The following is a 15,163-nucleotide window of genomic DNA, read 5'->3' as shown; positions in this document are numbered from 1 at the left end:
CTTGTAAGATCAAGCGGGCTGATTTAAAGTCAAGGGAACAGCATCGATCTAGAGGGAAAACGCCTGCTCGTTATCTGACATCGCGGAGTGGAGCAGAGGTAAACTTCATGGACAGACGAGAGGATTCGGTTCTTGGAGTCAGACTCTCTGGCAGATATTGCCAAAGAACGAACTGATTTGAGACTGCAAACTTTAACCACTGACTTGTCAGGGTATGTAAAACCGTAAAAGGTCATGGTGAGATGTAATGGGGTAAAACTGTGTATGGAAGTGGACACTGGGGGCCGCCCTGTCTATCATATCTGAGAGATTGTACTTGTCAAAATTCAGAAAGGTAAAACTGCAGCCATGTGATTTGAATTTGAGAACATACACTGACCAACCGCTAAAATTGTTGGTTAAAATGAATGTCAGAGTTCAGAACAAAGAGCAAGATGTAAAACTAACTTTGCTAGTGTCATGTGGAAAAGCTCCTGCTCTTATGGGCCGTGATTGGATTCGAGTTCCCAATCTGGATTGGTCTCGAGTGAATCAGATAGCCGATCCGGTTGAGAAAATTTGCGAGGAGCGCAAGGCTGTGTTCAGCTCAGAATTAGGTTGCGCAACCGGGATAACCGCAAAAATTGCGAGTGTCGCCTGAGTCAAAAGCAAAATTTTGCAGAGCAAGGCCGCTGCCCTATGCACTACAAGAGGCTGTCGATAAGAAATTGACTGAACTTGAGGAAAAAGGAGTAATTTTTTTACACAGCGAATGGGCCGCGCCTCCAAAGCAGGTCAGCTCGATTCGAATATGCAGTGATTACAAAGTGACAATCAATCCGTGGCTTGATATTTATCAGTACCCCATACCAAAAACACAGGATTTGTTTTCCACTCTTGCTGGGGGAAACTGGATTTGACACAAGCGAATACTCTAATCAAAATGGATGAGGAAAGTAAGGCTTTCCTCACCGTGAATACGCAGAGCGGTTTGCATCTGTATAATCGGTTACCACACGGGGTCGCTAGTGCACTGTCAATTTTTCAGCGATGTAAATTAACTATTCGCAGATCGAAAAAGAGGCGTTGAGTATTATTTTTGATGTAACCAAATTTAATGACTACTTGTACGGCCGAAAATTTACACTGTACACTGAACATAAGCCGTTGGTCAAGATATTTGGGCCAAAAACAGGCATTCCGACCTTGGCTGCAGCGCGACTACAGAGATGGTGACTGATCTTAGCTATGTATCAGTATGATATCGTGTATAAACCATCTGAGAAACACAGCAATGCAGACGCATTGTCGCGCTTACCTCTCACTGTTCAAAGTAGGGAAAGTAAGTTAAATTTCCGAGCACAAGAGATAGCAAAGCAGACAAAACAAGACGCAGTGCTGCAGAAAGTGAAACATTTCACATTAAGTAGCTGGCAGAAAAACGTTACTGACGAACAACTAAAGCCATATTTTTTAAGAAGTACATAATTAACTGTAGAAGCTGACTGCATTCTCTGGGGTCACAAATGCTCACTGAATTACATCAAAATCACCAGGGCATGGTTAAAATGAAGGCCATAGCTAGAAGCCATTTTTGGTGGCCTAACCTTGATGCGGATATAGAAGCACTGGTACGTACCTGTAAAATTGGTCAGGGAGAGAGAAATCAGCCAGTTACGGCTCCAGTGCACAATTGGAGTTGGCCTAATAGACCGTGGCAAAGAATACACGTAGACTTTGCGCAAAAAGGAAAACACAATTTTCTGGTGGTAACAGATAGTTTTTCACGCTGGCCAGAAATTGCACTTATGTCTAACACAACTGCAGGAAAGACCATTGAGGTTCTAAGGGGTTACTTTGCGACCTGGGGTCTTCCCGATAAATTGATTTCGGATAACGGTCCACAGTTTGTGTCCAGTGACTTTCAGATGTTTCTGAAAAACAACGGTGTAAAACATCAAGAGTCATTCATACCATCCAGCTTCAAATGGCTCTGCAGAGAGATTAGTGCAAAATCTAAAAAAAGCTTTGGAAAAGGGAAAGTATGACAACATGTCTTTAATGCACTGTATTCACAATTTCCTTTTTTGTTATCGAAGCACCCCTCAGTCTACTACGGGGAAAACTCCAGAGTTGTTTATAAAGAGGGAATTCAAAACTAGAATGTCACTCTTGAAACCGAGTTTTACTTTGAGCATGCAGCAGAAACAAGAAGCTCAGCAAGAGCAACGATCCCACAGTAAAACTGTTAAGACAGTTCCTGCCAAAGCAACAGGTCTTGGTTCGTAACCACAGGGGAGGAGAAGGTGTCAATTGGGTACCAGGAAGTGTGGTTAAGGTACTGGGTCCTGTTACATACTTGTTAAAAATATGTGGAAAATTGTATAAGAGACATGTAAACCAGCTCATTGGTTCAGAATTGCAACAAACATCAGCAAATGAGGAACTGTGGCAGAATGAGGTAACTGACATGAGTGTGTTGAAAACAAGGGTTCATGGCATAGTGTCAGCAAATGTAAGAGGTGATGATTTTACCCATGTTGTGCCAGAGAAACAGGTTGAATCAAGGGTTTTGGACGACACTGTTATCCAGGAAGGTACAGTTAGACCAAAAAGGCAGGTAAAGCCTCCGGTGCGGTTGGATTTGTAATATACATAAAGGAGGTTGTGCGAAATGCCCCCACCTCTAATTGATAATAAGAGAAAAGTGTTTTATTTGGGTGTATGTTCTTCTTCTTCCTTTATTGTAAAAAGGTGGTAAAAGAAGCCATTATAAGAGTAATTGAGTTTCTGATTTCAGGGGAGGAGTGTTGTGTATTAATACATATTTCTTCTGTAAAGAAAGAAAAGGAAAATGGTATTAATGCATTCTGTAATTGTGACTTGTGACCCCTCTTCCCATTGGTTAGTGGATGGAGCAGTTCGTCAGAAGTTAAGATGGTGAATAACCTGTGATCGTTCCTGAACAGCACTGTTGACTTTTGTTAGATTTTCTTTAAGCTAATCAGTTAATCATAAGTGCATCAATTCCAAAGAACAACGTTTTTTGTATGGTCTTTTATTTTGGCAAATACATAACAATGTCTTACCTCTCTATTGAGGACACAATAGATCAGGAAGATGAAGGTTCCCTGCTGGGAGTTCACGACCAGGAAGAAGAACTCCAGCTCCTTACTGTCATTAGTGAAGAAACCCAGAATCCAGGGGCAACCAAGAACCACAAACCGAGACAATAATTTCAGTGTCATACTGTAGACAATCCTGTAGAGAAACAGAGAATGATAGAAAGTTAATGTGTCTTTATTGACTATATAGTTGAGTGTTAGAAGTCCAAAATATGCACATTACTTGGTTTGATTTATCTGTGAAACTTCAGCATTGAGATTTTTGAGAATTGAGTTCAGAGTGATGACGATCATGATGAAGAGAATCACGTTTAACTGCAGAAAAAAGAAAAGACTTAAATCTAAAATTACTTCATTATTTTAATCAATGTAAATATAGTGTGTTACTAGAACGTACTGCTAGTATGACACAAACGGGACCCAGAAAACTCCAGATAAAACCTTTCTCTATTTTAATCCAACAGCTGTTCAGAGGAAAACACAATATAATAGTTGAATTAATTTTTTGAAATTATTATTTTAAGTGATGACTGGTAAATCTAATCCACATCTGCAAACACTACATGACAAACACTGCACTTCACATATCGACTTTTAATGACCGGTTACAATGACAGCCACAACTAAAGTCCAACTCGCTTTTTCTAATCAAATCATGAAAAAAAAAAAAAAAAAAAAAAAAAAAAAAAAACTCACTGTTTGCTGCCGTAGCCTCCAGGAACCAGAACAACAGACACGCTAACCATAACAAGAGCAACCAGATATCCAATCATACACAGGAATCCACTTCTAAGCACCTCCCTGTTTCTGGAGCTAATATTTAATAGGTTCCTCACACGGATGAAGAGCATCACAGCTTCGATGAACATCCACACAAAGCCGGAGAGAAAGAGGAAGTGCAGAAGGCCTGAGATCACAGCACACAACACCTGGAGACCATGAGAGACGGTTATGATGATTCTCAGTGAGGCTGTGCCGAGCTGTCAGCCTGTTCTCATGTTTATGCGTAGATATTTAAACGTAACATTTAGAGGCACAAAACTTGCATTTTTGAAAGTTTTTATTGATGCTATAACGTATAATTTAGACCCATTTCAATGTTTTAAATGTACAAGCAGCTACATATTTCTAGCAAAACATCATGAAATATGTACGTATCTTTGATCTCATTAAGATATTCATATCAGTGCTGGTTTATCATTTTATTAATAAGTGATTTAAATTTTTTGTTCCCTTAACCTGATAGCAAACATGCATTTTTACAATTTAGGCAATTTAGCAATTTAGATATTTAGCCCCCTTAACCTACCCCAAACCTTAACCTACCCAATTTGAATATAATAGATATAAAATGTAACTGACCAAAATATGGAGGGAAATTACCATTTTAGTAACAATATAGTATAAAAATATATTTTTACAGTCGCTTATCCCTCTCCTTCCTCTAAACCTAACGTTAACAGTAACTCTCTCTGTACAGTAATAAAGAAAAACATGACAGAAGTGCAATCACAATAATTTATTTATTCCAAAAATTGCATGTTGTAATTTGTGACAAATGCAGGTGAGAGCCAATAAGCATTTGATTTTCTTGGCGTAAAACCTTTTTTTTTTTTTTGCCGAATATTTGAATTTGTAAAAAGCATGGGTTTATTGCTGTTGCTGCTGGACTCACTGCTCAGGATGGAGATGAAGATCTATTAGACTTAGATTAAAGAGATTAAACTATAATGCTATTGAAAACATTAGGCCATTTGTATGACAACTAAAAACAACATTAATGAAATGAATGAAGCGATTTCAATATTCGTAAGGAATCATTTTTAGGTGTCGCTAATGCATCAGTATTGAAAGTTAAAATGCTAAAGATACGTAAGGATTTGTATGTTTAGATGTTGTAAATAAGTCAGTATTGTAAGTTTTAGTGTCTGGAAAAACGTACGTAGATGTACATTTTGTAGAACCACATTCTACGTAAAATACAAAAGAATTATCATGAAATCACATTTGAGCTGTAGGTAGGGCTCCTTCATTATTCTCACCTGCTGAGGCCGTATGACGCTCAGGAACTGCTGTGTGAGCAGGAACAGAAGGTGAGCCAACAGAAGACTGATGCAGATGTTGATTCGAGCTACATTATTCACTCCAGGACTCCAGCGACAAAGGGCAAAGCTCAACAGGGCCAAACTGAAGAACACCAGCCCCACGATCACACACACCAAATTCAACAGCTTCATCAGTTGAGAGTCGCTCTGAGAAAAAAAACATGTCAGAGTACATGAGTGACAAATCTGTGCTGTTCTTCAGTGTTCACTAGAAATGTTCTCGTACCTCTGGTGGGCGGCTGGTTTGCATGATGAGAGCGAATGTTGACAGACGATCACAGGAACACACAGTGTAGCTGCTGTTGGTCTCTAAAACAGAACAACCATCTACAATCCACTCGTTGATATTCCAGTACACACAGGACAGAGAACCACTGGGATCAAACTCCTGCAAACAGAAGAATGAAAATGCAGGGAATATTAGAATATCAAACATGTTAAGATATTTTCAGATGTTCATCAGTGCTCAGGCTGGACTAAAACACATTTCAGTCTCTCACTCTGATGTGTCTGAAGGTGAAGTTGACTGGTTTGGTGAGTTTAGTGTTGGTGGTTCTGGGAAGAGTAACTGAGATCACAGTGGACATCATGGTTTTAATCGTGTCTTTTGGTGTGTTGAAGAAGTCTGGCTTGAGTAGATTCTCCATCATGTTGTAGCTCATGAAAGCAACAGCAGCTGATCCTGTATGACGGAAACAGAAGATTTTCTCATGCACTGAATGTGTCTTGGTGTAGACGCATGTTCAAATTTGACAACACTGATAACTATAACAACTATTGAGTTCTTTATTGAGTCACACCAGAGGTTTTCACGTACCTGTTTCCAGAGGTGGGAAGAGTAAAAGTGATAGTTACAATCTTAATAGTTACTTGAGTAAGACTAAAAAATTAAAAAATAAAGGTAATTCACGGTGCCATAGAAGAACCTTTTTTGTCTAAATAGTTTCATAACCAACCTTTAAAATCCGAAGAACCTTTCTGTTTCACAAAAGAAGCGAAAGAAGGTTCTTCAGATTAAAAAAAAGAGAAGGTTGGACTGAATGGTTCTTTGTGGAACCAAAAATGGTTCTTCTATGGCCTTTATTTTTAAGAGAACAGCGAGTTACTAGTTACTTTGGAGATAAATAAATAAACCTCAGAAATGAACCGATTTCCGATATCCACAGGGACATTTTCTTCATTTCTTATTTGAGGGCAATTTTATATCTACCATAACTCATAGAACTGATTAAAGGTTGAAACTGCAATGTAACAACATGGCATTTTGTTGTTTATGCTGATGAGAGAATTTGCAAATGCATATTCATCAGAATTCAGTCAATGAACTACCCATTTCTTCGCATGTTTTGCATAAAAATGAAGTAACGAGAGGAACACTGCCTAGAATAGCAAAGTAAAAGTACAGTTTTAAATATACTCGAGTTAAGGCAAAAACTAAGTTTTTTCATGCACCTGTCAAGTTTGAGTTTTCAGGCTTTTTTTTTTTTTTTAGACTAGTGGAAAGAAAACATCCAAAAGACACTGTAAAGTGTTTTTTTATATATATAACTTTATCTATTTGTATCAATAGATTTCAATTACAATCCATATTTTTAAAGGGCATTTTCTCAAAATGAGATTTTTGTCCTACACTCCTACACATAAATCTCCACTTCACGAGTTCCCTCTTACTGATAATAAACTGAGCGAAAGGTTGTGCGTGTTTGGCGTGCTGTCCGGGAGAGGGCCTCGAGCTCGGTGGTAATTCCCGAGCCCGGGGCTCTCCCCCGCCCAGGGGGAGGGGTCCGAGCTCAGCACTGGCCCGAACCCTATAAGCGCTCCCCAAAAGGCTAGTAATTACTTGCAGGACAGCAGCCAAAACGGCACCCCAAAGAAGGCTTGGACTTAAGGGATGCTGGACGTTCGCTGTAGTTGCGGGCGTTGGTGCGTGATGGAGATGAGGGAGGAGCTCCGCCAGGTACTGCTGGGGTAAAATAGGACAACTCCTAAGGAAAGTCGACTGCTGCGGCAGTGGGGCACTTTTAAAAATGGATGGGGCTCCTGCGGGAGAGGGAGTTAATTAGTAGGAGGCTCCAGCGGGAGCGGACGCTGCTGCTGCAGTGTGGAGGAAGGCTGAGGGCTCCTGCGGGAGCTGGCACTGCGGTGTAGGAATGATGGCTAGAGGCTCTGCTGTGGAAGAGGAAAGTTGTAAATTGAGGCTCCAGCGGGAGTGAAAGCTGCTGCTGCGTGTGAGAAAGGTCATGGAATGTTGGAAGGAGACTAGGGGCTCTTACGGGAGCTGGCACTGGCAGGGAGGAGGGCTAGAGGCTTCTGCCGAAGCGGGCTCTGCTGTGGCAGAGGGAGGTTTGTGAATGGAGGCTCCGGCAGGAGCGAGCTCTGCTGCTGAAATGTTGGAAGGCTAAGGGCTCCTGCGGATGTTGGCACTGCGGTGCGGAAAGGACTAGAGGCTTCTGCTGAAGCGAGCTCTGCTGCGGCAGATGGGGTTAAAATATAGAGGTTCCGGCAGGAGCGAATTCTGCTAGTACAGAGTGGGAAGGCGGCTAAGGGCTTCTGAAGGAGCTGACTCTGCTGTGCGGGAAAAATCAGCTAAATGCTTCTGCGGAAGCGGGTTCTGCTGCGGCAGAGGGAAGTTTATGAATAGAGGCTCCGACGGGAGCGATCTCTGCTTCTGTAATGTTGGAAGAAATCTAGGGGATCCTGCGGGAGCTAAATGCTTTTGCAGAAGCGGGCTCTGCTGCGGCAGAGGGAGGTTAAGAATAAAGACTCCAGCGGGAGCGACCTCTGCTTCTGCGGTGCGGGAAGAAAGCTACATGCTTCTGCGGAAGCGGTCTCTGCTGCGGCAGAGGGAGGTTTAAAATAGAGGCTGCTGAAATGTTGGAAGGCGGCTAGGGGCTCCTGTGGGTGTTGGCACTGCGGTGCGAAAAAGAGGACTAGAGGCTTCTGCGGAGGCGAGCTCTGCTGCGGCAGAGGGAGGTTAAAATATAGAGGCTCCAGCGGGAGCGAATGCTGCTAGTGCAGAGTGGGAAAAAGGCTAAGGGCTTCTGAAGGAGCTGACACTGCGGTGCTGGGAAAACTGCTAAATGTTTCTGCGGGAGTGACCTCTGCCGCTGTAATGTTGGAAGAAGGCTAGGGGCTCCTGCGGGAGCTGACACTGCGGTGCGGGGGAGAGGGCTAGATGCTTTTGCGGAAGCGGGCTCTGCTGCGGCAGAGGGAGGTTATAAATAGAAGCGGGGGCGAATGCTCCGCTGGTGCAGAGTAGGAAGAAGGCAAAGGGTTCCCGAAGGAGCTGACACTGCGGTGCGGGGGAAAAACGCTAAAGGCTTCTGCGGATGCGGGCTCTGCTGTGTCATAGGGAGGTTAAAAATGGAGGCTCCAGCGGGAGCGAATGCTGCTGCTGCAGTGTGGGAAGGAGGCTGGGGGGGGGGAGGGGGTTATGTGGATGCGAACCAGCGGCCTTGGGAAACACCTCCGAAACCGATGGAGGGGGTGACATCTGTAAAGAGTTGGATATCAGTTGGGGAAGAAATCAGGTTTTTATATAAGGATTATCCGTTCCATTGTTTAAGGAAGGATATCCGCAGACTGAGTTAGTTGCGGCATGGGTCAGTTAGGGATATTTGGTTCTCTAGGGCGTGGGCGAAGGATGTGAGAAAGGGTAGATGGACGATGAAGGGGGCGGCCTTGAGGGATGATGTGCATTGCGAAATTTAAATGGCCTAAAAGCTTGCGCTTGGAACAGTTAGGATTAGTTCAGAGTGAGGAAGTTCCCAGAATCGTTCTATCAATTTTCTCTTTGAGTAGAGAGGCCTGGAATTTATTTATTTATTTATATTTTATATTTTTATTTTATTATTATTTTTTTTATTTTTTGGGGGGGAATCCAAGTTGATGCCAAAAATTTGATAGAAGTGCTGGGGCCTAGGGTTTGTCTTGGGCGAGGGGAATCCGGAGTTGGGGGGCAAGATGATCAGAAAGTCGTTTAGGATATGAACCAGAAACTGTATGTCATGATTGTTGGAGAGGATACAGCAAATTGCCTCTGACAACATGTTGAAAAATTAAGGGCTGCTTCTGCAGCCGAAGTAAGGCAGTGAAGTAATATTTATTCTGCCAGCAGACGCTGAATAGGTGCCAAAAATCTGGGTGGATGGGCATGAATTTGGGGTAGAGGCAATGTCGACTTTGGCCAGCCAAGCACAGTTTTTTCTTTTTTTTTTTTTTTTAGGAAATTATATTATATTAGGATATTAGGAAATTCACTGATTCAGGTTAGGCAAAGGCAGATTGGATATTGGGGCAGATAAGGCTTCAAAAGGAATCAGATTGTATAATTAGAACATGTGTTTTGGAAATAACACGTAGCTTTTGTAAAATCAACGAAATTAATGAAATGACTCAAAAAGGATTCGTTCATTTGCTGAACGAGCCACAAAGATCCGAGTCAGTAAAAATTATTCGAACTCATGCTAGACGTAATCCCTGTAATAGACAAAAGAGGGGGGAGGGGAGGAATGGCGGGCGCTGGGGCTTGCGCAATTGGTGGAGGGATGTTGGCATTGGTTTTGAATGGCGGCGCTGCCGGCCACGGGAAGGAAAGGGGAGTGTGCTGAGGCTTGGGCTGTGAATGGGACTTTTGCTGACTGAGGCGGTAAACTCACGCTACCGCGGCGGCTTGAAGAAGCTGCTGGGTTGTGATCGAAGCCGTGAGCGGCGGGCTGGCGTTCGCTTTGGTAGATCGGCGCGGGATGTTGGCATTGGGGCTGGCGAGCGCTTGCCGCAGACCTGCCACGGTCCATTTCGCTGTTGCTGGAGCGGATGAGAAGGCTGAGGCGTAGGAAGACGCCGGGGAAGGTGCCGGTGATGGCGTGGCGAGAAGGCCTGCGGCCCCGTGGTGCAGCCGCGGGCTCGGTTGTAGGATACTGCGGGGCGGTGGTGGCTTGAGTTGCAGCTAGGGATGCTACGGGATCTCGTGCCGCTTCAAAAGCGTTATCCTCTGGATAAAAGGTGATCTCGGACATGTTCTCGGTGGTTGGATGTGCCAAAGTGTTGACGAGACAAGAGATGAGGAAGGTAGGATTGTTGTGTTATTTATAGGGATTTTCCCTGTGTTGATTAGATAGGGAGACTGATTACTAATGATGTATTGGCCGTGTTAATTATCTGCGCGAGCTCCTCCCGAAACTCGTTAATAAAACATCACTTCAGTAGCACTTACACACACAAAACTTTACATTTTTATACTCTGAAGGTTTTTACAGAGGGATTTGTGCATAAATAATTTGCTTGATTCTATAAATTTTATTCCCCCCCAAAAAAATAGTAAAAATACATTGTTTTGTGTCTACATTTTTTTCTGCATTTAGAGTGACAAAATGAGATACCCAAAATCTCCTCTGTAAAACATTTGACTCTAATATGTCAAAAAAATAAATAAATACTTCAGGCATGTGATTGGCTAAGGACAAAAAAGCTGGAAAATATACTAAGAAAATATCCACTTAGGCTTTCTCAGCTTGTAGCCTACATTTGTGTGGTCCAGGTAACGTTAGCTTTGCATAAAAAAAAGGGTTATCATTCGCATGGCTACTTTTACTTGAGTAAAGAAGTTAAATCAGTACTTCTACTTTTACCAAAGTATTTTTTAACAAAAGTATCTGTACTTCTACTTGAGTACGAGAAGTGAGACGGATTATTTTCTTTAGCGGAAGCAATATAAATCGTTTTTAAATCAATCAACTCCTTTTAAAATCAATATTTTGTGTCAAAATATTGATTTATTTTGTAGGTAGCCATGTAATAAGCGGGATAATGTAGAGTTTGTCTTACATGTGCTTCATGAGGCACACGTGCGGTCTCTTGCTCTCTCTCCCTCTGTCATGGACGCGCTACGCAGTCTCGCACTCACTCGCTCGCTCTAGATTTCGGGAGAAACTATTTGCGGCCATTAGATTCAGTGAGCTATATATTTAATATAATAATTAAAATATAATGATGCTGAATGAACCTTATTGAAAAGTGTTAACTTACCACTTTTCAGTTAAGTTAACGGTTAATAATCGGATAATGATTTGCGGTTGGGAAAATTAACCGAAATGAGCATCCCTAATAGCTAGCAAATACAAGTTAGTTAATGTTAATGCAGCTTAAACATTCCGCCATAGTGGAAAATCACTCAAAATCGATCATCTAATAAATCGACAACAAAGTCAAATTAGTACCTTATAGGTTATATATAGACACAACAAGTAATAATATATACCCAGATCCGATCCGGCGATGTTCTTGTCATGACACCACTGTAGCGCGAGAGCGACTGAGGTAACACTGTATGGCAAGCCAAAAGGGCCAGAATTACGCTATAGATGAATCGCGTTTACATACAAAACGCCGTTTAAGGTGCAATGTGTAATATTTAAGAGAATCTCTAGACAGAAATGCAATATAGTATACATTAGGGGTGTAATTACAATATTTATTTATGTTAAATCATAATCTGCGTGACCCTGCCATTGATTTGCTTTGATGACGTTACAGGGCATTCCAAATGAGTGATTATTGTCAGTGAAGGCCAGCGAAGGGAGCAGTGAACACTGCGTAGCAGGCCCGGACATAGGCATGGGCAAGGTGGGGCAATGCCCCCCTAAATGCTGTGACTGCCCCCCCAAACGTAAAGGCATGCAAAATTCCGAATTTCATAAAACAAACAAACTAAATTGCCTTATGTTATTTATCCTATTTACACGAAGGTATGTCATTTCTGTCTCTACATGATCGCGCGTTTACAATGTCTCCTCTGCGAAAACACGGACGGGATCGCGCACTCCATTCATAAAAACCGACTTTACTATAGCGCGGAATACCACAGAATTCGTCGATTTTTGGATTAATAAATCAAAAGTTGGTCTGTCACTTAATTCAAATCGCGATATGGACTAGTGTCTGTGAAAACTGAAATGCAAAAAGACTGGAAAAGAATTTAAAAAGACTGATGATGATGGCAATGTAGAGTTTGAAGACCTCTCTACCGTTTGCAAATATCTACACGGGTATAAGAATGCATCGCATGTATGTGACCTCCCTTGTGATTGGAATATCATCTGCATCATGCTAAAGCTCTTTCTCCACTTTGTCTCGTGTTCTTACTCCCTTCCGCCGCACTATTGCTACATGAAAGAAAAATAAATGTAGTTATTCTGGCTCAGGAGAAGGGCATAACCGCAGGCCTAGATATGCATGCATTTGTTAGTCTTTTTGCACAGAAAAGCAGACGACTGAAGCTTTAAAAAAAAAAAAAAATTGTAAAAAAAAATACACAAAAAAAGAAATAAAAAAATATATGAATAAAATAAAAAGACAAAAAAATGAAAAGATAGATAGATAGATAGATAGATAGATAGATAGATAGATAGATAGATATAGACATTTAAAAAAGTAAAAATTAAAAAACAAAAAAAAAAACATAAATGCAGCCTCAAAAGGGCACAAGCCAGTGTCCTATTTGTGCCGGTCCCAAGCCCGGGTAAATGCAGAGGGTAGGGCATCAAACATAAAACCTATAAGACAAATCAAATGGATCAAAGGAGAAGATAGAGATATGGATAGGTGGACTGATATGATGACATCATAGTTAGTATAGTTTTCTTTGCATAGATAATTAGAGAAGCTCACCCACACTTGCCCCCCCAATATTCTACATGCACCCCCTAATGGGGCTGGCTAAATCCGGCCCTGCTGCGTAGGGACCCTGTCGATCGGATCGCACCTTAACCTTAACTGTGCGTGTGTTACTGTGCATCACTCAATAGCGTCCGTACGGAAACTCGCCTAGGAACATTATTCCGCTGCACTTAATATCACGCTTATAATAAATTAATATTATTTAATGAAAAAAATATACTGAAACGGTACGCAAGTGGACCGAACCGAACAGGCCGTACCGAAACGGTTCAATACATCCCCGTGAACCGTTACACCCCTAATATATATATATATATATATATATATATATATATTAGTGGTGGGCCGTTATCGGCGTTAACGTGCTGCGTTAACGTGAAACTCTTATCGCGCGATAAAAAAAATATCGCCGTTAATCTATTCTCAAATTTGGGTTGGGAGCTGGGTCTAAACTACGCAAGCTATGATGACTTTCACCTTGATAGTTTAACGCGGATGTATACCGAAGACTATAGAATATGGTCGCGCGTTTACGTCTCCTCCGCCAAAACACAGACGGGATCGCGTCGTCCTCCATTCATAAAAACCGAATCTACTATAGCGAAATGCCACGTAAATTCGTCGTTTTTTGGATTCATAAATCAAATGTTGGTCAGTCACTTAATTCAAATCGCGATATGGACTAGTGTATGTGAAAACTGAAATGCAAAAAGACCGTTTTAATATGAATCCGATATGTTCCGTTTGCCTAGCTGTATGTATTCATTGCGGAGACGAGCTTTTACTACACGCATTCTGAAACACACGTGACGCTCCCGGTAATTTTTGGCATTTTCATCTCACATGAACAGATAAACTCAATCTCCCAAACTGCTGTAAGTGTCACTTTTACCGTTTCATTTGAGAAAACTAGCATCATATCATACTGTATGACACAGAAACTTCACGGCAACCTGTCAAAATAAAAGTACGGTGTAACATCTAATGGGCTGGGTAGGTGTTGACGTTAAAAAAAACACAATCTAATAGGGAGAAAAAATAATTTCAGTGTTAGTTAGTTAGTAAACACAAGTACATCTAATTGAACATAATTTATTTTCATCAACAAATTATCATAGAACAGCTTTATGAGCTTTATGATCCATTCTCAAAGACTTTAAGTCATTATTTGGGTAGCACACATATTCTGAATGCCTTCAGCAGAATTCAAATTAGCCATTTTAATCTAGATTAATCTAGATTAATTCCAAGATTTAATCTAGATTAATCTAGATTAAAAAAATTAATCTATGCCCACCCCTAATATATATATATATATATATATATATATATATATATATATATATATATATAAAATAAAAACAACAGAGTTATATGACAACTCTGGTACAGCGTATGCTACTGAGTTGGTTCATTTGTGTTGAGCCGCGCTCTATGAAAGTTCACGGAAAGGACAACGAGATGCCAGAAATAAATGTAAACACTGTTTTTTTGTCTTGTTTTGTTCTGAAAACCATTTAAAATAGTATAGGCTATTTATTGCATTGTATTTATTTATTGTACATTATAAACAATAGGCGGAGCGTGTGTAAGGCTCTATGGAAGGCTTAGCCTTCCCCTGGCCACCGGGACCTGGGGTCAAAAAATGCACCTAAATTGGACATAGGCCATATTCCCCTGCACAAACATATTCAATATATTGCGTATGTTGCTAATAAAATGAAAATGAATAGAAAGCAATTGCGGCATTACATTAAGATCTGCACCCTAATTCTTTTTAGGCGTTTTTACAGTGTTGCGTATTATAACCAATCACACACGATTCTGTTGAGTTTAGGAATGCATTCAAATGAGTCTTATCAGTTTTGTTGAGTGCGCAACTCTTGATAAAAAAAAAAAATAATAAATCAAACAACAAAACTCAGATGCACCTACAATGTAGCTAAGTAAGAGATTCATTACACAGGGAATACAACGAAATCATGGTTTACATTTAAGATACAAGTAGGCTACATTTAAGATATAAGATAACATGTATATTGAAAAGTTCTTTAAAAGCATCTGGATGCAATAAAGTAATTTTTAAAGGTGTTATTAAAGCATTTGCGGTATGGATTAAAATACTAATAGGCTAATAAATAATTTGCATATCGGACAAAATTGCGTTGCAGCAAATCCTCTAAATTTTAAGATATTTAGAACAGAGAAACACAAAAATCAAAAAATATAAGCAGCTACAATAATTAAAGTTTTAATATACCCTATGCCAGTATAATT

General features: G+C 40.8%; 1 protein-coding gene across 1 annotated transcript in view; it reads right to left on the bottom strand.

Moving 5' to 3' along the window:
* The window catches only part of LOC141336323 (uncharacterized), a 47,592-nt gene that overhangs the window by 6,668 nt on the left and 25,761 nt on the right, over nt 1-15,163 (bottom strand). Inside the window, exons 12-18 of the mRNA XM_073841895.1 lie at nt 5,710-5,885; nt 5,436-5,597; nt 5,147-5,356; nt 3,801-4,033; nt 3,502-3,568; nt 3,328-3,419; nt 3,069-3,240 (exon numbers count right to left, since the gene is read on the bottom strand). Coding sequence (XP_073697996.1) covers nt 3,069-3,240; nt 3,328-3,419; nt 3,502-3,568; nt 3,801-4,033; nt 5,147-5,356; nt 5,436-5,597; nt 5,710-5,885 — 1,112 coding nt within the window. The remainder of the gene's footprint in view (nt 1-3,068; nt 3,241-3,327; nt 3,420-3,501; nt 3,569-3,800; nt 4,034-5,146; nt 5,357-5,435; nt 5,598-5,709; nt 5,886-15,163) is intronic.

This window comes from Garra rufa, chromosome 6, assembly GCF_049309525.1.
Source record: "Garra rufa chromosome 6, GarRuf1.0, whole genome shotgun sequence".
In the NCBI taxonomy this organism is placed as follows: Eukaryota; Metazoa; Chordata; class Actinopteri; order Cypriniformes; family Cyprinidae; genus Garra; species Garra rufa.
The sequence above is the reverse complement of the archived record's forward strand: the minus strand, read 5'-3'. Positions and strand labels throughout refer to the sequence as shown.